This window comes from Amblyomma americanum, chromosome 6, assembly GCF_052857255.1.
Source record: "Amblyomma americanum isolate KBUSLIRL-KWMA chromosome 6, ASM5285725v1, whole genome shotgun sequence".
Lineage (NCBI taxonomy): Eukaryota > Metazoa > Arthropoda > Arachnida > Ixodida > Ixodidae > Amblyomma > Amblyomma americanum.
Window position 1 is genome coordinate 91,620,051 of NC_135502.1, and position 22,621 is coordinate 91,642,671.

Sequence of the window (22,621 nt, forward strand, 5' to 3'; positions counted from 1 at the left end):
AACCGTTCGGGAAGATCGGGCATCAGCGCGGAGCGCGCGCGCGCATCAGCGCGGAGCGCGCGCGCGCGCCGAAAGAAACTGGCGCGGAGGAGCGCCGCGGGGCTCGGAAGCAGAGATAGACAGATGGAGCCAGTGAGCGAGCTGAAAGGGAGAGAGAGAGAGAGACAGAAAGAAAGCGGAAAGAGACAACCGGCGGCGCTCCATCACCCGAGTTTCGAAATATCGCACACAGAATTAGCCGAGCGTTTGCCGTTGCATGATTGATACGTTCGCAACGCTGCATAATCACGAGCGAGGATGACAAAAGGCGCGCTTCGCGCGAGCTGTCCGCGCGAGCGCTGTGCTTCTTGGACGCCGGCAGCGCGCGTCTGTCGCACATACTCCATTCTGTCGCGCGGTGGACGGTGGGCCGTCTAGCAACGTTATAACACTGTACACTGTTGTATACGTTATATCAACTTCCGCCGTGTCTCCATATTCGCGATGGACTTGGGTGCAAGCGGCGCGCTGCAGAATTTGTACATCGGCAAAGACACATACCGAAAATAACGATCGCGGATACATCGACAGATTGCGCCACTAACCGTTAAAAAAAAAAAAGGAAAAGGTCGTGGTTGTGCAGTTTGTTAGGGTGCTGTCTGTTGCCGTTTGAACGTGCTTTCTTCAACGGAAAAATTATGCAAATCAAAATCAAAGTAAATAATAATGGTGAAATAGCCCTGACGATGTTTTAAGCGCTTAGGGGAAACAAAACAAAATAGCGACTGCTTGTCGCTAAAGTCTTTATTTATACGCCTATTTTTGTGTTGGTTTCGGGTTCCTCTGCTGGCGACATAATTTATGAGCTACGTCATTTTATCATACGTGGCGAGTCAGAACGCAGCACAGCGTGGTAACGGCTGTGCAGGACGCTTTCATTTCGGAAAAGGTCGTTTCGGAAACCATAATCATCTGCACAATCAACAGGCTTGTCGTCAAGCTGTTTAGTCGAAAACAAAAGCTCTCGTAATATATAAAAATAAGCGAACTCTCTGTAAGTTCTGGAAGGAGTTCTCTGTAAGTGTATCAAGAACCACCGACACAGAGAAAAACACGAAGAAAGAACTAAACAAATTAGCAGTAAGGTCTTATCTGAAACGAAATGGTAACGCTAGAAATGTCGTGATGATAAGACTTGCTTTTGTTTTACATTACTACAAAAATAATGGACAGGAATAGGCTCGTGCTAAGTTAAAAAGGATGGCACTAAACCGGCAATTGCCTTTAGTGAAATCAAAGCCTGCACTATCGGAACAGCTAACACGTAAGAAATGTTCACTTACGGCTCGCGTCGACAGCCCATCGCGGCGTAAGAAAAGTGCTGGCCTGTAAAATACCAAGTGAGAACTGAGCAGCTTTTAGAATTCTGACGTAGATTAGTGGGCGCGACCTGTAGCTTTCAGGTCAGCTGCCGGCAGATTCCGAGGGAAAGCGTCGATGAGCCTACCGTCCACTTCAAACATGGAAAGTTGTGCCATACGCAGGGCAAGCTGATCATCCCATGGTAGAAACCACGTGAATGGCCTGATCGCAGTGATCGCCTCGCTATGTAGCGACGCCAGCGAGCCGGCGGAAGCCGTTCTCCGATAGACCGCGGCAAGCCATTCGAAGAGCCCGTTAGCTCTTCCGGAAGCCGTGATGGATAGCAGCCGAGACCCCCGACCAGAGCGATCCCCGGCGTATTGCAGTCGTACCGTAAGCGCCATGCGACGCGGAACCCCTCGAAACGCCGGCTGTAGGTTACCCCACCCGACCGGCTGACGATGCCTCGGCTCGATTGCGCCGCACGCCTGCTTCTCACCTGCCGCAGTTTCTTACCTGGTCACGAAAAAGTAAGAAACGGGATGCCCGTTCTCGGGCCTGCTTCTCGTCTCCGAGAGTGACGACGCGGGCGCCCACAGATGGCGCAGGCGGCGGCGAGAGGCGGTGTCGGCGGCCGGAAAGGCGGGTGTTCTCAGCGGCGGGGCCCCGCGTGCGTCCGCCCTCCGCCCCTCCCCGATTGATCGCGCGCCGCGCGGCGCCCAGCGCTCGTCGGCAGTCGGCTATAAAAAAATGGCCAGGCAAGAGCGCGCAGCGCGCGACTTGGCCCGCGCCCTCCGCTAGAGCCGCACACGGAGGCCATGTGTCGTCGTCCACAGGTAGTCGCGGTTTCCATGGCGACGCGCCGTGTTGTCGTCGCTCGGGGCGTGCAGCAGCGAGCGGCCCCCCGGCGCGCCGAGCAGCCGCGGCAGTGAGTGCGCGAGAGCGGTGCGAGTTTTTGTCCGCGGACGCTGCGTCACGACGACGGCGGAGCCACGCGGGGGCCCCGGGCCCCGCTCGCGCACGAGTCGCATGGGGCAACCGGTGTCACGTGACGATCCGAACGACGACGACGCCTACTTGTGCGCCTAGCGCGCGGTGACATCGTCCACGATGAACTCCAATGTGGTGTACGCGAGCATGTGTCACAACGGGGACGGCGCCTCGGCGCCCTACGCTTCTTCGACGCAGCACTACGACCTGGCGGCGCAGGTGTACTTCCCGGCGGCGCCGGCGGAGAGCGCGTACGGCCCCATCTCGTTCGGGGACCCGCGGACGCCGCCGCTTCACGGGGACCCGTCCTCGCTCGGCCACCACCAGATCATCAACGACAACAACGGGCTCAGCTACACCAACCTGGACCAGCAGGCGGCCGCCGCGGCCGCTGCGGCCGCAGCCGCGGGCTACCACCTGCACGGCGCGGCGCCGCCAGGCGCCCGCGGAGGCTACGGTTCCCCGGGGGGCGCCAGCCCCAGGCCCGCACCCACCACGGCGACCACGGGCTTCCCGTACCGGGGCGCGGGACTGGAGTACGCGCACATGGAGTCCGTGGCCGGCGTCCACCACGCCGCCACCCCCGGCGACCACATGGCCGAGCGAAGCGCCATGCACGCCTCGCCGCCGGGCTACCCGGCCACCGCTTACCTCGACCCGCTGACGCTGCAGAGGCGTAACGGCTACGGTGGCTACGACGGCTACGACGCGGTGCGGGACAGCTGCCAGCACAACGGCGCCGCGGCCGCCTACCAGGCGTCTTCGCACGCGCTGTCGCGGACGGGACTGTCGCCGCCAAAGCCGGCGCCGGTGCCCACCTACAAATGGATGCAAGTGAAGCGGAACGTGCCCAAGCCGCGTAAGTCCGTCCTTTTCCTGGCGAGAAAAGCGCCCGCGGCGGCGAGTCGCGGTTTTTATAAGGGCCACTTATCGCCACGCGCAATCGCCCGTCCCCGTGATTGACACTGACGGTTCGCCGCAATGGAAAGGGATCGTCCCCTCCCAACACAGATGGGTGAGCTCGCTCAGGGTGCCCCGGTCGGAGGATCATTGTTGTCTCCTGCCATCTGCGGCTGACGGGTGGCGATCGGACTGAATGCATCCCGGTATAAGAGCTCTGCGGCGTGCTTATCCCGAAAGCGATCGGATGGACCGGGGAAGGTTTGGTGCGCTTTGTGCAGTTGCTAATCGATCTTTTGAGAGGGAAGACATATTGTGAGTGAGTCGAAAGTATGGGACACGCCACAAAAAGAGCAAGCAAGAGTCAGTGCGTGTGGCATCAGATGTATTTTGTCGTTGCAGTGTGAGCAGCCTAGTCTTCCGCGTGAAAGTTCGGAGGCCTGCACGTCGTTGTTAAACTTTCCTACGAATAGCACAGCAAATCGCAAATGATAGGTGCACTTAGTGACCGATCGTGACGCAGTTGCAGCAGACTTATTCGTAATCAAATTATGGCTCGCTACTGAGGTTCGCCTACGTTGACTTAGCACTATATACTTGCATGTACTTTGACATATGTTGTAGCTTAATGCAGAATAAGTTAGTCGTCTCCATATTCGTGCAAGACAGTAGCTGAGGCAGTTTCGACGACAAGTTGAAACGCCCAATATTTCTGTCAATTAACATTTCACTTATTAATACGGAGTAACGTTTTCTTCTGAAGGAACGAAGGAAAAGTATTCAAAACTCACACGTTTAGAGGAAGCAGTCGCCTGGCCACAAGATGAATGAGCAGCTGCCAACCTAAGTGCATCTGCAGACAACCTCGTACTGTTTTCTAATCCATTAAGTTATTGCGCACGCAAGCAATTGTCGATGTTGAGCAATAATTACAGCTCCTAAGTCCGAAAATGTTTCGTTCAGCTGTAGTACTGCAGTTACATAATAACGGAGATAAATACCCGCTTGCATCAACGAAACCTTGCAATAACGACCGCGCTCTGAAGTAGTCTATGTCACGTAAATCAAGGTACAACTTCCTAATATGGAATTAACTATTATAACACACGAAACAGTACTCACGGTTTTTAAGTTCTCAACTGCCCTCTGCTTGAAATTCCCATGTGTGACAATGTCTGGCGCTCTATAAATCGTTTCCACGGAGTGCACTGCGGATATATTGAGGAACTATGCGCATATCTTGCTAGTTTTTTTTTTTTTTTTTCAATGTGACAGAACGCGGCCAATTCGTCTCGAATGCGATTAACTGCTTCTTGTCGATAATTTTGAACAGAACGAGGCGGGCTAAAGCGTTTTAAGCGCTTGTACTACAGATTCCCCTCTTAAACAACACCTTTTTAACAGCAGGGAGGTGTCCCGCTGTATAACAGGAGATAGAAGATGTATAACATGTAGATCGGTTTACATGTAAAACGCATTTTCTATTTCATCATAGCATTCGAACCTTGACTTTCTGTTCAGCAAGTTATTACGAAGAGGAACTCGGCGGTGCTTAAAAATTTTACTCTGTAACTCCACTTTGCACACCGGCAATTCTCACTCCCTATTTGTTGTCGGTATGAATTAGCTAAACATTCCGGTGAATAGTTGAATGATGTTCGCTGACAATACTTTTTGCTCCCATAATTCACGAAACAGTAAAGCGTTAAGAGACCTGTCAGCAGAAGACACTCGCGTAAGCACTGGATCATGTGAGACCAACCGCTTCCTGTCCCTTCCTTGTGCTCTGCCTATTGTTATCGCATTCAGTGAACAAGTATTTTGCTCGGTATCACTACAGCGGTGGTAGCAGTTCGTTGTCAAGGTTACAGCGTAAGCATTAAGTTCTGAGTTCTGTTGCGAATTTCAGCTGCTGTTGAGTGTGTTACGGAGTGACCGCGTGTGGGAGTCTGCGGCGGCACGATGTATCAAAGCACATGGCGCTATAAGAGCATGGGCTATCCGATCAAAAGCCCGCTCGTTTAAATCCGCGGGACAAAAAATCATTCGGCGTGAAATAACTGCGTTCTCTCGCGATTGCTGGTGTACCGTAGCACACAGGCGCATATATGCAGCGAACGAAAATTCACTTATTGACTATCGATTTTATATATTTCGTTGCCGCAAATATTGTAAACAGTATTTACATTTAGTCAGAACGAGAACACGGAGGAGGTAATCGCATTTTCGTCGTCATCCAGCAGCGGTATTCTTGCTTGGTTCACTTCACCCTCAGGACAAAGCAGTACATCGGGGTGTAAAGAAAATCAACTATCCGAAGATTACAATGAATTCACGAAGCAACGATAGTTATGCAAAGAACTGCAGTGGTCGTACAAACCTTTGCAGTGGAAGTGTCAGGGCAGGTCCAGCTGCACAACATATGTGGAATGAATTGACAGAAAATATAGGAGTGGTTTTACGTTGTTCTTCTGAACATATTCCGTTGAAGAGAATTCAAAATGCTGCCATTGCAGCGAAGAAGGCAGTGCTCTATTAGCGACCGCTGAAAATGTGCGCTACGGCGCAGAAAAGAAATGAATGAGAAAGGAGGGGGAAAGAAGGACGAAAGCACGCGTTGAAGATTAATCTCTCGAAGGGCGACGTCGCAACTTACCCTTCATTTAAATGTCCAAATAGTGAGGACGGCAGAGAATTGGAGTATGGTGTTAAACACATCCAACCATCCCCAGCCAAGGATTGGCAACAATCATTCACGCTCGTGTTAATCGGAGACTTCGCTCCTTCTGCCCACTTTGAGGGATGATTCTTAATCTAAGACGCTCGAGCTTCATGTGCTCAAAAGATAAACTACAAACCGTAGAAACACGCAGTGCGATGAGTGCTTCGGAATGTGAATTCGGACCGAAGCCTTACATTGGATTCGCATACTCCGCCGCGATATAAGATAAAACCAAAAATACGAAACAGAAACTTAGAAAATATACATCTGCTGGACGACAGTCGAGCGAAGCTGCTGTGGGACAGTTCATGAGAAGCAAAGCTAACTTGGAATGTAGACATCTGCGTGGTCGCGTGGATAAATTCACCGCCTGAAACGAAACTAACGAACGGTTGACTAAGTAGGCTCACATTCGATAGAAGTAGAGCTGAGACCGTTGTTTTGATGGTTTCAACATCTTTTTTCCTGGTTGTTGAAGAGAGCATGAAATGCGCTACCCAAAATAAATTGAATACGTTTGCCCGATTTGTTGCGTATACCGTGCACATGTACAGGAGTCGACAGACCTTTCTAGAGCGCTAGACCTCCGTGCCGTCTGCGCTCCTCAGCGCGCAGAGCAACATCTAGCGGCAGCGCCTGGTTCGAGATAGTGCAGGTCTGAAGCTCAGACGACATCCAAAGACGCGCAATCTCGAACCAGGCTCTGCCGCTAGACGTCGCTATGAGCGCAGACGGCATGGAGGTTCGAGCGCTCTAGACACGTTTGTGAACGACTGTACACTTCTGCGGGCGACGTGGACGCATAATATACACTGAATGCAGCTCAAACGTAACATGAATTCAGCATCACATTCGTTAGCAATGCGCTTAACTGAACAATGCAGCCAACAAGTACCGAAAAACAAACAGACAAAACTTGTTGCTATAAAATGTAGGCCAGAGCTTTTCCTTCGAGTCTAAATGCTGGGGCCTCAGGGTCATCGTTCGTACGAATATGTCGTCAGAGCGTTCCTCAGTGACACGAAGTGTCCTGCCCGCGGGTCAGGAGATAGATGGCTGCCACCAGATCTGAGCAGCAGTCCGCGCACCTGATGCATGATGACTGATTGTCTCTTCTCTGTTTGTTCAAAGCAGTTGAAAGTGGCAGGTTGTGAACAGCTTTTTTTTTTTCTTTTTGCGGTCTTTAAGCACGCGGATAAAGGCTGATTTCATGCGTCGAGGCGCGCATTTTACTCGGACGAAACGAGGGGAAAGATGTACGTGCTTGAGACTTAACGCGATGCGTGGACATCAGTTAGGGGGGCATATTCATATTTGATATTCTGGCAAAATTTGAGGTAATATGCTTCATGCTGATTACGTCATTAATATTTCAGTAGCGGGAGAGGCAAACCCGTTTTATCACCCGAGAAAACAGAGTGGACCAGGGAACAAACTTTGGTAAATTACATCCTAGTCGAAATCAAGAGGAAGAAGTGGGCTTGGGCAGGGTATGCAATGCGAAGGCAAGATAACCGCTGGTCCTTCAGGGTAACGGAGTGGATTCCAAGAAAAAGCAAGCGTAGCAGGTGGCGGCAGAAGGTTAGGCAGGCGGATGACATTAAGAAGTTTGCAGATATACGGTGGGCGCAGCAGCCAAATGACAGGGCTAATTGGAGAGACATGGGAGAGGCCCCTTTTTTTGTTCTACAGTCAGCGCACTGAGGCTGATGACGATTATGCTGTGAAACTAAAAATGTCGATGAACTCATTGATATACTGTCGAAGTTGGTTTATTGAATTGCAGATTGTGTATTGCGTTTAGGTCTTGCTTCCTTCGTCGTGCATGGCGTTTAAAGGACTGTAAGGACAAAAATTATTGTGGGACGATAAAAAGAACGAAAAGGAAAGTGTTCCTGCCCGTGCCACTAAGTATAACGGGCTTGGACTATGAGGACAAGAAATCGCGTTTTAATCGCCAAGAAACCACTATAACCGAAAAATAAGGTAGATAAGACCAAGAAACTAAATACAGGTGTCGCCACCACCGGCCGATTTCGCAACGAAAAATGTGTGCGCCGACATTGTTTCGTCGCGGATCTCAGAGGCTATGCTACACCACCATTTACCCCGAAACGGTGGCAACCCGCTCTTTTCGGTAAGGACGTCACCAATTTGAATTATCTGGCGGGAAGATTTTTAAATCAGATTTCCTCGGCGATCGACGCGTCTTTTGCTGCTGAACAAATGTCAAAGCAGCCAGAAAGAGTCAGAGAATCGAATTTTACCCAGAACAATAATTGGATGGAGTTTTCGTCAGTGTTCCTTTAGTATGTGTGCATGCTGTTTCCGTGCGTCATTGCGATGAAAGTACTTGGAGCGCGTGCAAATGAAATACTTGCCGCTGAATATAAATGCCCCTTTCTGATGAAGTGACCTTTTTTTTCTTCATATAAGTTCCAGGAGTTTTTTTCGCGTGCAGTACGTGATCACGTGCAATGATAAATTTTGAAAACGTCGAGGATATCGTGCGAAGGCTATAAATGGACGTAAATGCGTTTCGCTCGAAATTTTTTGATTACATTTCGTTTAGTGAAGTTTAATTAAGCGACATTCTCGTGCCTTTGTGCTGACGGCATCATTGCTTTCTTACGCGCAAAAAAATAAAAAAGAATTATCATACGTGCGCGCCCGCCCGCACACAAGCACACACACACACTCATGCACATGGACCTAGGAAAAAGGAAAGGAAGCGATAAAATAAAAATTATTCAGGCGAGGAGCGCACTGGATAGTTCTGACTGGAAGCAGGCCGAAAATTTGTTCGTATTATGCGGAGATTGAATTAAGCGGCTACGGTGTAATACTCTTCGTTTTTTGGCACCAATGCGCCTGTGTGAATAAACCGCAAGGTCGAATAAAGCGAGTTCAAATTAATGAGAGCTCAAATACAAATCAAGCCAACAAGTTCACCAGGCGCGAATCTAAACGTGCGCAAGCATGTGCACATAACATAGTGCGAAATACTGTAGTCACAAATGGCACAGTGCGTTCACCATTTAGCGAATAGATATTGATTTAATGTGGGTATATGTATAATCAACACGTTCGTTAAACTATGCATAATGCACGCATTTTGATAAGGCACTACTATACCACAAGCCAAGGACGACCCGGCATCCAGTATAGCAAAGGTGTGCAGAACAAGACGGTCTTCGCGGAAAGTTATTTTGTAAGTCTTGTGCCAGTTTTATTTCCCCTTTCTGGAAAAAGCAATGGCCGGTGACACTGGCAGCCCCAACCGCTCCTTATGTCTTCGTGTAAATAAACATAAAAAAACAAATAAGAGCCCACTTAAGCAATCACAAAGAGGTAATGCGATAGCATTATAGAGCTTCGCCTTTGAGCCGCCAAAATCCGGTCTAGTCCGGATTTTTCCGCCATCCTAAATTTTGGGATCATAAATATTGGGGTTGGGCCAGTTAACATAGGCAGCCGCGGTGGCTCAGTGGCTATGGCGCTCGGCTGCTGACCCGAAAGACGCGGGTTCGATCCCGGCCGCGGTAGCCGAATTTCGATGGAGGCGAAATTCTAGATGCCCGTGTACTGTGCGATGTCAGTGCACGTTAAAGAACCCCAGGTGGCCGAAATTTCCGAAGCCCTTCACTACGGCCTCCCTCATAGCCTGAGTCGCTGTGGGACATTAAACGCCCATAAACGAAACGAATTAACATGGGGTCCCATTTCGCGGTCAGGGAATTTCGTGACATCCGGAGGCAGGTTTTCTGACGACAGCTTTAGTGCTATTAGAGTAAAAAAAAAAGGGGGGGGGGGGGGCAAATCTATATCGAGTGTTTTGCTAACAGGTGCGTAAACACTCGTAATGAAGGGTTTATGGAACCAAAGCTCGCGGAAAAGCTTCACTTTACACCCCTCTTTGCATGCAAGCTGATGTAGATATGCGCAGCCTGAACCTTACTGTGGGAATTACAGCGCAGTTCACTTGCGTTCCATAAACTTACAACGGCGGGTGTACACAATGAAAACATCGTGCTGCTAGAAGCCCACAGGATGTTTTCTTTTCACACGTACTCTGGGGCCACGCATATACGTTGTGTCCGTCGTTGCAAACAGCGTAACTATGAAAGCACACACTGCCTTCGGGAAGGGCTGTCGGGCTGACCAATTTTCGTGTCATGCATTTTGAAGCGAGCGCTGTATAGAGGACTAAGCATATACACATAGAGCCGTTTCATTGCTCTACGAAGCATCACGTTCTTCCAGTAATGCTAGAGCGAAAACTAATTGGTTATGTACAGCGATAACGTTATTTGGATTAATGAGGATTATACGCTGGCAACTTATGATACTGATCGACGGCTGGGAGTTGTGGTAACGTGAACGTCTCTGTCACAAAAATATTGATGCGCGTCTCAATAAGCTGTGTACAGTTTTTGTTCTTGAGCACTTTACAGCTGTGTTTTATCTCAAAATGAACGCTGTTTAAAAAAGCCACAACTTCTTGTCTGCATGCGCGCTATTGAAACCGGAAACTATATATACATTCCCCAGAACAAAATCCTCATCGTATTAAAATCTGGTTCCAGGTAGACAAAATTTCACCTTCTTCTGAAGGTATAAAACCAGCTACACGAACGAATGGTAATTGTTTTTGATTGAACAACAGTCGTTATTGGAAATACAGGTTAATGTTATCGACTGTTTCGCCTGAGCTCGTGTAACACGTTTCATTATCGTGCGCTTTTTTCTTTAATTTTTATTGAACATTGCCCCTTTTCTTGTCATGCTTAAAAAAAATTTTGCCCTATTTAATGTAGCTTTTTTTGGCTTCTATTGATTTCCCCAGCTAGATGTTTGTGAAGCTGCCTGCATTAGCGCATACAGACGAGTTCTGTTGAGTATTCAGTTGTGGAGCTGCAGTTGGAGCCCAAATTTCGAGTTATAAAACGCAGGTTTTTAGCGCGACAGCGTTAAGGAGTCCGTGTTGCAGAAAAGCCAGTGTCGTCGGCGTCTTTGACCGTGAACGAAAAATGGCGCATCTCGGTGGACATCTGAACCGCGCCGTAAGGGAAGGGATTTTTCTACCTTTACGGCGCGGTGTGGATGTCCAGCGAGAATTGTGAGACAGGTGTCATTTCCTTTCCTTAAAACCAATTTTCATTTCAATTTCCTTCCCTTACGGCCGGACCGGTTCGGCCGGCTGTCCACCGGGATATGTGAGACAGGCGTCCTTTCCTTTCCTTAAAAAAAAAAATTTCATTTTCCTTGCCTTACGGCGCGGTTCGGGTGTGCACCAAGATATGTTTCCTTTCCTTAAATTGTCCGGGCAAGGGGTCGCACCGAAGGACGATGGCGTTCCGTGGAAAGCTCGGCAATGCTGCAACACGCTGTTGCGTCCTGCTCTTAAAGGCGATGCTTAAGCGTACTCCAAATTTCTTTTGGTCTAGATTCTTGAACGAGCTTAATGAATATCCTGTGATATCTCGTTCTTAGCAAAAAAGTATTTTTTTAATCGAAAATTCAGTTTTCCAAACAGTTTCTTTTTCTTGCGCAAATTCGTCCTTTGACACCAATTTAGGAAACAATTAAAACAGCGATATCTACAGTATATGTGAAAATTAGTACAGCTATTTCAAGCTCATTTCTCTGAGGCTGCCCCAGTGAATCTTTGGCGATTACAAACCGAAAGTGCACAACTTTACTAGACAGTCTTTTCGAATTCTACTTGTCTGATACTTGTATTTACCTGTCTGAAAACATAACACGTCACGTGATGTGTAGAGATTTTGTGCGGATTTTGTGTGAATAAATAACTAAAGAATTGAAGAAAAAGGAAGTGAAAGCTAACGTGATAATGTCTAAACGTTTTCCTGATGCAACCTTTATTTGATGGGCTGTACTCGAAAAGAGAGTACAATACTTCCCGCGAGAAAGCGGGCGATTTTACTGTGGTTAAAACATTAAGGAAAAGAAGCCGAGTTGGGCAGGAATTTTGTAGGAAGCCGTATTTTCATGCGTTGTTAAGCTCAAGAAATACCGTTAAGAGATTTTAACTGTAAAATGATGATAAAGAGACTGGAAGCGATGAACGCTAAGACGAAAGGTGCCAATCATAAATAGAGAGTTTTAGTTTCACGTACGTAGAGGGTTCACGTACGCAAACGTGAGAAGTCTACGTAGCGTGCACGCAGGTGGTTTGAAACCCTTATAGTTACACGTACGCGAAACACGCCGCGCGTTACGCCTAGCGCCATCTACTAAGAAACACAGACACTGGTTGTAGCCAAAATCATCCAAGACAAGTCATTAAGCGAAGCCATTCATAGCGAGACCGTTGCTATGACGACGAGCAACGCTACTTCGTCAGGCATAGCAGCTGAAAAATCGCCCTTCTGTCTGAAAAACAAAAGCTATTTGTCGCTTGAAACCTTATGCGAGGGTAAGAATGGGCAAATCGAAGGCGAATACAGCAGTTTAGAACACCATATCGCCTCGAGGGATTAGCGACGAAGCTGTTGTCGCTATGAAGCGGCGGGCAGGGTGCCGCCATGTTTGTCAACGCTACGTACGCAAGCAACGCAGAGACCGCAACGTAAAAATCCGAATCTCACGTACGTACGTGAGACTCGCTCATACCCTTTGCGTTCTGCTCATGCGCACTGGTCACCCGTAAGAGCTCTACGTACGTGAAGCTTCTACGTACGTGAAACTAAAACTCTCTAATACCACGTGCCCAAAAGCGTTGTGCACGTGTCCTTCAGCTGCATCATAGAGATCACGATAACAAATCCGGAGAGACCAGTTCTGACAAGTCTATGACGAAAACAAAGCACGCCGAGAAAGTATTAAAGCAGCTTCCACATGATATGTCATTGCTGTTCTATCGAAAGGCTTTAAGAATGTTGCGTAAACGCCGAAAGCATTAGGCATTCTTGGTTACGTTGAACTTGAACTTGTGCAAAAAAAAAGAGAGAAAAGGTCGTAATGGGACGATCGACGTTTTAGGCGAAACAGTTAGTTTGAGGTTTCTGCTTCGTGAGCCGTGAAAGTTTGAAAACGACACCCGTGACAGAGAATTCATGGGGACAAAAACTGTGGAGTTTGGACGTTCGTTTTGTTTTTAAGGAGGGGATCAGAGTTCGGGATAGAAGAGCAAGGCAGGAAAACAGGGACGCAATTAAGACATGTGCTGTCCTGTGTTGAACTGCCAGTGTGTTCTGTCTATTCATTCCGCCGCTCGTTTACAAACATACATGCAACCAACACGGATCACAGTCATGCAGCATGCCTTAGATGTCGACTTTGTTGCAACTATGCTACAGCGACGCGCACATTGTTTGAGATTGTCGTCACTGTTAAACTGGCACAAAAGTTTTCTATCGTTTCAGCGAGATTAATCATTTAAAGTGCACAATATGTGTAGAAATTATATATATACATACCTTTTTTTCCGAACTAGCTAGTGGCTCTCCGGTGGTGTAGTTGTATGACGTCAAATAACTATTCGCCTCGACTGGCGTATTGCAAACATTGTTTTGCCTTGAGATGCCTGGTTTGATTTCACCGGGCACATTCCTTTGTTTCCCACGCACGCACACACAGACCGCTATTCCTTCCTCTTCCACTCGCCTCGACACGCTAATGCCGTTTGGTGGCGCTGTGGCTATTAACGTAAAACACCAGCCGTGCTATGTCAGCCGCGAAACAACCAGAACATCGCGGTGAACGCCATCCTTTCAACGCATATCCTTTTCACCTGACTCAGCAAGATAGCGTTCGTGACGATATAGAGACAAACATAGGCATACAACGCAAAATACCGAAAACAAAAAGGAACGCTCTTTAAGGGGACAGTGGCCCCCGACGTTTGCTCGCATATCACACATTGTACGCCCCGCGTATATATACACGCAGCGTTCAGGAACCTCCGCGTTTCCCCGTACAACGCCGCTGCGCGGCTGCTGCTGCTGTTGCTTCTGCTCTTTTTGCACCAACGGCGGCAGCAGCTGCGTCGCTACTCTGCTGCGCCGCCATTGCGAAGGCAACGCGCGCTCGTATGCAGCTTGCTCGGCGCCCGCCGTCAACAGCGAGCGCGCGCGGCGTCCGACAGCGGCGACGAGACGACGCAGTCGATTCATGCGCGCCTTGGCAAGCGCCGGGTGCGCGGACACATGTCGCTGTCATTGCGCCGTCAAATCCACCACGTGCGGACGCGACCCCCCTCCCTGCATATCGCGCGTCTTGGCAGCGACGGCGCATTCTCTGCGAGGCGGTCGTTGCGGCTACTCGCTTATATGCAGGCGTTTTGCAGACGCCGATTGGAAATGCGAAGCGCCGTTTCGAAAAGTGAGACGTGTGATTTGAAGGCGGGTGGGGGAGGATCGTCGTGCGGACGATCGGTGGTGGTTCAGCCGTGCAGTATATATATATATGCACCCGCGTTCCTAATGCGCTTGAATGTAGGCGTGTACATATCCGTCCGTATATGCTGCGTGGTCCTTTGCGTTCTTTCTTCTTTTCGTGCGACGCTATAGGTTCGGTGTGGCCAGACGATGCCGCGGCTTTCTCTGCTGTCTGCACGCGTGCACGGATCAGTGATTTTATGAGCGATCGTCAAACCACATGTGGACGCCTGTGCTCACGCGATGCCGTTGTGTAACTGGAACGTTGCGCGGTGTATGTGTATAGAGGCTTGAGTGTTGGCGTCACCTTTCTGTGTGGGCCCGCCGACCGCGCGCGTGTGTGTGGCGTGTGTGTACATTTATGCGTGCGCGTGTAAGTGTGTGCGCAGTGTGTATAGCAATAACTCGGGGTGGCCGTCTTCTACGAGTGTATACGGATGGCGTACCTTGCTCTGTATGAGGATGCTTGATTATTAATATGAATCGTCGACCCTCTTCATCTTGTTCTCTGTTCACTGTAGCCGGTAAGATATACCAGTTTGGGGGTTAATAAGTCCGGTGGTATGATTTATGATAGTTGTGGTAAATCAAGAGTGATGCGTGTTGCTGGCCGGGATGCGCCAAAAGAGGAAGAGATTTAAGAGCGTGCTTTGCGGGACATAAAAGGTGACATTACAATCTTTTAGCTTTACGTTTATATAATTCCGTTTACTACGTTATATTTAAGACATCGCCGCTAATATTCAAGTTGTAGAAAAGTGTTTTTTCGCCGTAAATGAGTCATTAGAATATTTTTCATACGAGATGAAGGGTCGCTGTCGCATAGAAGTCGGATGAGGCCGCAAAGAAAAAACAATAGCAGCTGCGCTGTAGTCGGTATATAACTACAGTGTGGTACGCCACCCACATTTATGACCGCCACAAGTTGCTCCTCCTCGAAAAGAAAGTAGTCATTTGTTAAGGATTTTATTGTTACCAAAACACAAATCTAACCACAAGACGTAATTATGAGCGCTGGAACTCCGACGACTATCACTCGTTCAGTTAAATTAAACATTAAAATTTTCCTTTCCTTCAGTATGCTGCGATTAGTTAGCAAAGTAATAGAGCACCTTGAGGGCCATGGGCTTATTGTTGTTGCCAGCAGCCTTTTTTACAAGTAGTATCCTTTTGTTGTTCTGAGGACAGCACAATGAATGAACACTCGGTCATCGCTTTCGCCCTACCCCGCCGCGGTGGGCGCTCGACTACTGATGCTGAGTTCCCGGGTTGGAACCCGACCGCGGAGGCTGCGTTTTTATGGAGGCAAAACGCTGAGGCGCCCGTGTGCTGTGCGATGTCAGTGCACGTTGAAGATCCCCAGGTGGTCGAAATTATTCCGGAGCCCTCCACTACGGCACCTCTTTCTTGCTTTCTTCTTTCACTCCCTCGTTTATCCCTTCCCTTACGGCGCGGTTCAGGTGTCCGCCGAAGCGCAGATATACAACACGTGCGCAGACACCCCGGGAGACAAAGTGTCGGAAACGAAGTACTTGAAAAAGCGAACAGTGAGCTCAGACGTATTGGTGTTTACGTAGACCAGACACTCGTAAATACGGCGGTCGCATGAACGTTCTTCGAATGGTTTGCGAAATAGTGGGCTCAGTGCTCGTGACTGCATATGCGATCCCAGCATGACTATGGACTTCGACGTCAGTTAATTTAGTCAATCGCCTTAGACTTTCAAGAGACGTCTACGTTGACAACATGCTTCGTTCTTAGAATGCGTATACATCTCTGTTGTAGTGGGTCACGAGTCGAATGCTTTGTTTTGGCGTTTAAATGACACGCGCTGTTCTTTCGAACTTTGTGACTTCGGATCGCCGGGTCATAGTTGCCAGTTAGCTGTTGCTGTTGTTGTCATGTCCTTAGATTAGATCCACGCCCACTGACAGAAATGAAGACTGTGACTTTTACGAACGCTGACTTTCATAGTACTTGACTTTCTTTTCTCCTTGATCGTTTCCCCTTTTCCCCCGTGTAGGGTAGCAAACCGATTAATCTTTCGGTTAACCTTCCTGCCTTTCTTCTTCCTCCTCCTTCTTCAGGTCACAATACTGACAAACATTTAAATTACCGATCAACATTTTTCTGCTGCGTTTAATTCTACTAAAAAAAGAGAAACAGTAACCTCTGTTCTGTTTAGAAGTGGCCACCGTTTGGGAGCAAACACTAACGAAATAACTATTATTCATATGACACCTCTAATGCAGTGGCAAAAAAAGCTAAAGCCGTTTTAATTTTTTTTGCCATTTCCAGCCGTACACAATAATGCCAGCTATCGACCGACAGCGTTACTTACTATGACAGTCCTGACATCCAGAAGGCAGCTATCACTGATAAATGCTCAAAAAAAAAAAAATGAAGCACAAACGAAATAAAGAAAAAGAGACAACAACAAACACCTGGGGCGAAACTATGAAGCAACAATATCACTCCCCGTCGTTTTCGTACAAAACGACAGTTTTTACCATCAAGGAATGTTTAACAGATAACTTCACATCTCTCTAGGCGCGACTCCGCCCCTAAAACGGGGGCGAATTACTATTTCCTTGCTAATTACAAAGGTCTGTTCGCGGGAAATATAACGAATAAATATGGGTTCAGTGACGAGATTCTAGACTAGATCTCACAAGTTTATAGTGCTGAAGAACATTAATGCTGCAGAACGACCATGCCATTTTATTATGGATGTTGGGATTTTGCAGCGCTCAGGCTACAGCATATATATGGTTATAACTGCTAGATGCAAGGACGCAAAAAAAAAGAAAATTCCGAAAAAGCTGGGGCAGAACCGGAACAGGAGCAATCAATAATAATAAAAAAATAAACGAGATCTGAGGGTTCAGAATGCGACGACGAACTTTTGCACGCATGGCTCGCCACGATAGTTGACGCCTTCAGCCATCGCTAAATTTATCAGCTGAGGCAGTGCCCAATCAATAAACCGATCGTTCGCCCGCCAGTGCGCGCGCGGGATAGCGAAACCGCGCAGCGAAGGAAGCCTGGAACGCCCTGAAGGGAAAGGAGTCGCACTTTGTCATACATCAATCGATCGGGTTCGCGAGGGGAAGGAGGGGGTTTCGATTTTAATACCCGGAACATTTATCCGTTCCTCGCAAAAAAAAAAGGAGAAAATATCGATCCCAGTTTTTGATGTCCGCGACAGCGAGTTGCATTATATGGGAAACTCGACTTGTCAATATTTTATTGCTTCCGCTGCCGCCCGCTTGAGGCGATGTATATATGACGTGAAGAACGGGACTGTACTTATAATATACTTCTCTTCTTGGTACGCTTCTTTGAGTTCTTTCAGTACGTGTGTGTGTCTGTATATATATATGCAAAGGCGTGCGCTTTACAAAAATCTCCTCCACGGGTACATTCGAACCTGTGGATCGACGCATGCATATATATATATATATATATATATATATATATATATATATATATATATATATATATATATATATATATATATATATATATATATGGTAAGTGAAGATAAGCCGGGTGTTTGATAACTTGCAACGCTAGTCGAAACGTGCGGTGACTCGAAGTGGACATGAAGTGGAAAAGAAAAGGAACCGTACGCAATCTTAGACAAAGGAAGCAAGATGGGGGGGGGGGGGGGGGGGGCTATCCAATATATATATATATATATATATATATATATATATATATATATATATATATATATATATATATATATATATATATATATATATATATATATATATATATATATATATATATATATATATATATGCATGCGTCGATCCACAGGTTCGAATGTACCCGTGGAGGAGATTTTTGTGAAGCGCACGCCTTTGCATAAGACGTAGTGCCAATTTGTGTTTCACATGAGACTTCAACAGTTACTTCTCTGTAGGTACCCCAAAGCCTCACTCCTAACTGCTATGACTCCAGCAGGCAGAATCCAGTTAGAATGCGGAAAGTTTTCAAAGCTACCTGAATTACAATGTGCTGTTTATATACTCATACCTAATGCGATCGCTGCCGTGTTTTTATAAACTATAAAGCCTTTGGCATTAGTAATGTACTTCCATGCCCGTAAGCAGCCAGGACATTTGGGAAGAGCCTCAGTACTATACAAGCGTGTGACTGCGTCAAATTTTTCACACGAGAATAGCCTTCAGTCCCGAATATCAAAGCTTCTTAGCTCCCTTGGCATATGCCTATCTATTTTGCAAACCATACGCATGAGTGAACGCAACAGGCATCCATCCGTATAATGAAATGAAAGTTGCGTTAAGGAGTTACATAAGGCATTACAAGTGGAATGAGATGACGGTAACATATTGAGCAAATTGTTATCGCGCCATTTTTTATCTTCTTCAGTTTAGGTTTTCAAATGCTTCTTCAGGAGCATTTAAACTTGGGCACTCAAAATTAAGAGGCATGTTTCATTGCCTAGTATGTACAACTGAGGGCAAAACAGACAGACTCATGGATCTATTACGGGTGCGAACAATCGGCTAGAGTTTGCACAACGGGGCATTTGTTTCCCATTTACAAACGAGGCGCGAAATTTCAACACAGGAATAAATCACTGTCTCTGACTGGAGTATATATATTATGGTCGTTGCGAAACTGCGAAATCCCCCTTACCGCGCAGACGTTGAAGCATGCACATCAAGACGAATCTGCTCCGACCACTCCGCGGTCGTTCAACTCACTCGACAAACTCGGCCAACACTGATATCGTGTTGAGATGTATTACTAGACTACACAATAAGACGCGCCATCGGATCGCGAGGATACAGCGAGATTCCACATAAGAACGAGTTGTATGCGTGAAAGTATATAAATGCAAACACATAGTAAAGCGGATGTTACAATTTTTATTGCGCAGTTTGTAAGCTTGTTGTAACTGAACTTCGCACGTATATATGGCCAAGTTCATAAGGGTTAATAATAATAATACTTGGTTTTGGGGGGAATGGAAATGGCACAGTATCTGTCTCATATATCTTTGGACACCTGAACCGCGCCGTAAGGGAAGGGATAAAGGAGGGAGTGAAAGGAGAAAGGAATAAAGAGGTGCCATAGTGGAGGGCTCCGGAATAATTTCGACCACCTGGGGATCTTTAACGTGCACTGACATCGCACAGCACACGGGGCATCTTAGCGTTTTTCCTCCATAAAAACGCAGCCGCCGCGGTCGGTTTCGAACCCGGGAACTCTGGAGAGTTTAAGTAGTGACGAACCTCATCTCGCACATTACCCACAATACGTCACTGGCGGTGATCCCCACCGTTCGACCATCCGCAACCAATTCATTTTTATTTCCGCATTTTCTTTTGCATATATATATACACTATTGGTAATGTATATACTGTGGCTTTATTATCATTCCTCAACTATTGTCTGTGTTTGTGTACAGCGCAAACAAAAAGCCTACCATTTTTACTGCTTAGGTAAACACCACCCGAGTTCAGAAGCTCGCAATCGTTGTGCTTACGAGACATACTCGTATATATTCGGTTTGCTTGTGTCAAATGGGTAGAAGTTCAAGGCGGCAGTTTTAACTTTTGTTGACAACCAACCAGAGAAATGATCTCGAGAGCTGACCTTTGTTTCCTTTGTCTACAGCCGCGAAAAATCTATAAAAGTCTGCAAGCGTACCTAATATCGTACAAATTTTTATGTATATAAATATTATATGAACATATATATATATATATATATATATATATATATATATATATATATATATATATATATATATATATACAATTTTCTTAGAATTTAGAAAACGTGATTACACTTGGCGCTGTGGCTCGACAAAAATTAGGCTTTTTCTAGTTACGTGCACTGGAGGGGTTGCTTTGCCTGCATGCTTTTGAAATCGCCTGTATTTTCGCACGATACAGCCTGATTTTGTCGAGCCATAGCCAGCGGTGAGGGTAATGGCGTTTTAGAAATTCTAAAACCAGACATGGCCTATTGCTAAAGACAGGCTACAAATCTCTCATTTTATTTCGGTATATCAAATTTTATTTTGGATGTGGAAACTTGAGCTTGTGTAAATAACCTTGATTCGAACACAACTGCTGGGCGGGCGGGTTGGTGATACTTGTCCGAAATTAACCGCGCGAAAAACGTAGACGAGAAGGGGCCCCACGTGCGTTTAGCTCGGAAGTACTTAAAGCTTACTCTTACAAAAATTTCTTTATACAGTCTATAGACAGTCCATACAATTGTCTATAAAGTCAATAGATTTTCTATTGACAAGTTCCATACTCTAGTCTAAAGGAAACACAAATTCTATAGACAGTCTATAGACAATCTGTAGATTTATGGCCATGCACTTATAGTAGAGTTTTTCTATAGACTGCGCATTGACAAAGGGAAATATTATAGGAAGGCAATAGAGTCTATAAGAAGACTACAGACAGTCTATAGACCATTTTCATGAGGGTATAACTGAGCGCTTCAACTTTTGGATTCCAATTCCACGCTCTGCGCACCGCCGTGCCAGCCGTATTGTTTGTTTGCATGTAACGGGCATGTTGTCCACTTTATACTTGGCTTAGATTTTTATGGCTAAAGAGCTGATTAAAGATTGGCCGAAAATATCTGACGCCTACGATATCACACAGGAATGATTTTACCTGCTTTAAAAACACCACACAACAATTTGAAACAAGTTTGATGCGCCCTAATGTCCCCTAATAGTACAGTTTTTTTTTCCGCTGATGGTCATTGCTATCATTTGCGAATGACATTATTTTTTACTGTATTAAGCACCGAAAGAGAGCCAATGACATTCGATGGGTTCGATTCGAATAACATTCAATCGTTTAGTGTGAAGGAGAACTTTCCATTTTTTTTTATTCACCAATGCAAGTATGATTCTTGGGTAGCCGCTGGAGTAATGCATTGCTGTTTAGGGAGCACCTGCAATGGACGCATTGCAAAATTTGGCGTGACGAAATTTCGAGCAGATTCTTCTTTCAGCGATTAGTTGGACAGCTGCTTCGCCGCGTGCGCACTGCAAATAAGCTAGGTTTTGCTTTTCGTTCTTGCATATTTGTGTTACGCAAGCCACACAATAGGAAATTTATTTTCGCAAAACCTGAAAGAACTAATGCAACGCAATGCCGTTATGTTTCTGAAGCTTCAGCGCTCTTTGTATTACTCGTTTAAGGTCGCAACATATACGTGTGTGTGTGTGTGTGTGTGTGTGTGTGTGTGTGTGTGTGTGTGTGTGTGTGTGTGTGTGTGTGTGTGTGTGTGTGTGTGTGTGTGTGTGTGTGTGTGTGTGCGCGCGTGTGTGTGTGTGTGCGTGCGTGTGCGTGTGCGTGTGTGTGTGTGTGTGTGTGTGTGTGTGTGTGTGTGTGTGTGTGTGTGTGTGTGTGTGTGTGTGTGTGTGCGCGCGCGCGCGTGTGTGCGTGTGTGCGTGCGTGCGTGCGTGCGTGCGTGCGTGTGTGTGTGTGTGCGCGCGTGCGTGTGTGTGTGTGGGGGGGGGGGGGGAATCCAAAAGTCACCGAAACTAAGGTGCATAGGAGAATGCTTTTTTTTAATTTCCTGGTGTTGAACGATCGAAGAATGACTTCAGTTAATTAATTGACACATTAATTGAAGTCATATGTTACAGAAGCCATATATATATATATATATATATATATATATATATATATATATATATATATATATATATATATATATATATATATATATATATATATATATATATATATATATATATATATATATATATATATATATCTTGACCGCCAATCAACAGAAGCACACACGTACAACGGCTTGGACAATTTATAACATATTATCTTTGCTTCTTTGTTTACCCGAAAGGCGCTGGGAACCTTGCCATTTTCGCCTGCTGCGTCTGAAAAAATGCTTCTGCGGATATGCTCTTTAGTAATAAATAATGTTCCGACTGCAGACCTCCGTTTCAGAATTAAGTCAAATTAAAAATATCTTCAAAAATATCATTTTTTTCCCCACAGTGGCTGCCGCCGAGCCTCTTCTCAAGAGGCATCAGTATCACGTTCTTTAACTTACTGAAATATAGTGAATGACCTACGAACAAAAACTAAGCCCTTTCAATGGGCAGAATTTCTAAAATGAGCATGTAGGCCAAATAGAGGAACTGGTTACGTTCATTTAAAGTTCACTCCGGAAGGGAAGCAAGAATTATGAGAACGAATCGTGCCGCTTCATAACTGCAGCCATTAGA

At 46.5% G+C, this 22,621-nt stretch overlaps 1 protein-coding gene across 3 annotated transcripts in view; it reads left to right on the top strand.

Annotated features, from left to right (window-relative positions):
* Positions 1-22,621, top strand: part of lab (labial) — a 79,141-nt gene that overhangs the window by 19,847 nt on the left and 36,673 nt on the right. For 2 of the 3 annotated variants that reach the window (XM_077627564.1, XM_077627565.1), the window contains exon 3: positions 2,530-3,190. In XM_077627564.1, coding sequence (XP_077483690.1) covers positions 2,530-3,190 — 661 coding nt within the window. Of the gene's footprint in view, positions 1-2,268; positions 3,191-22,621 lie in introns of those variants that run through there. The other variant, XM_077627563.1, reaches the window with a different exon arrangement.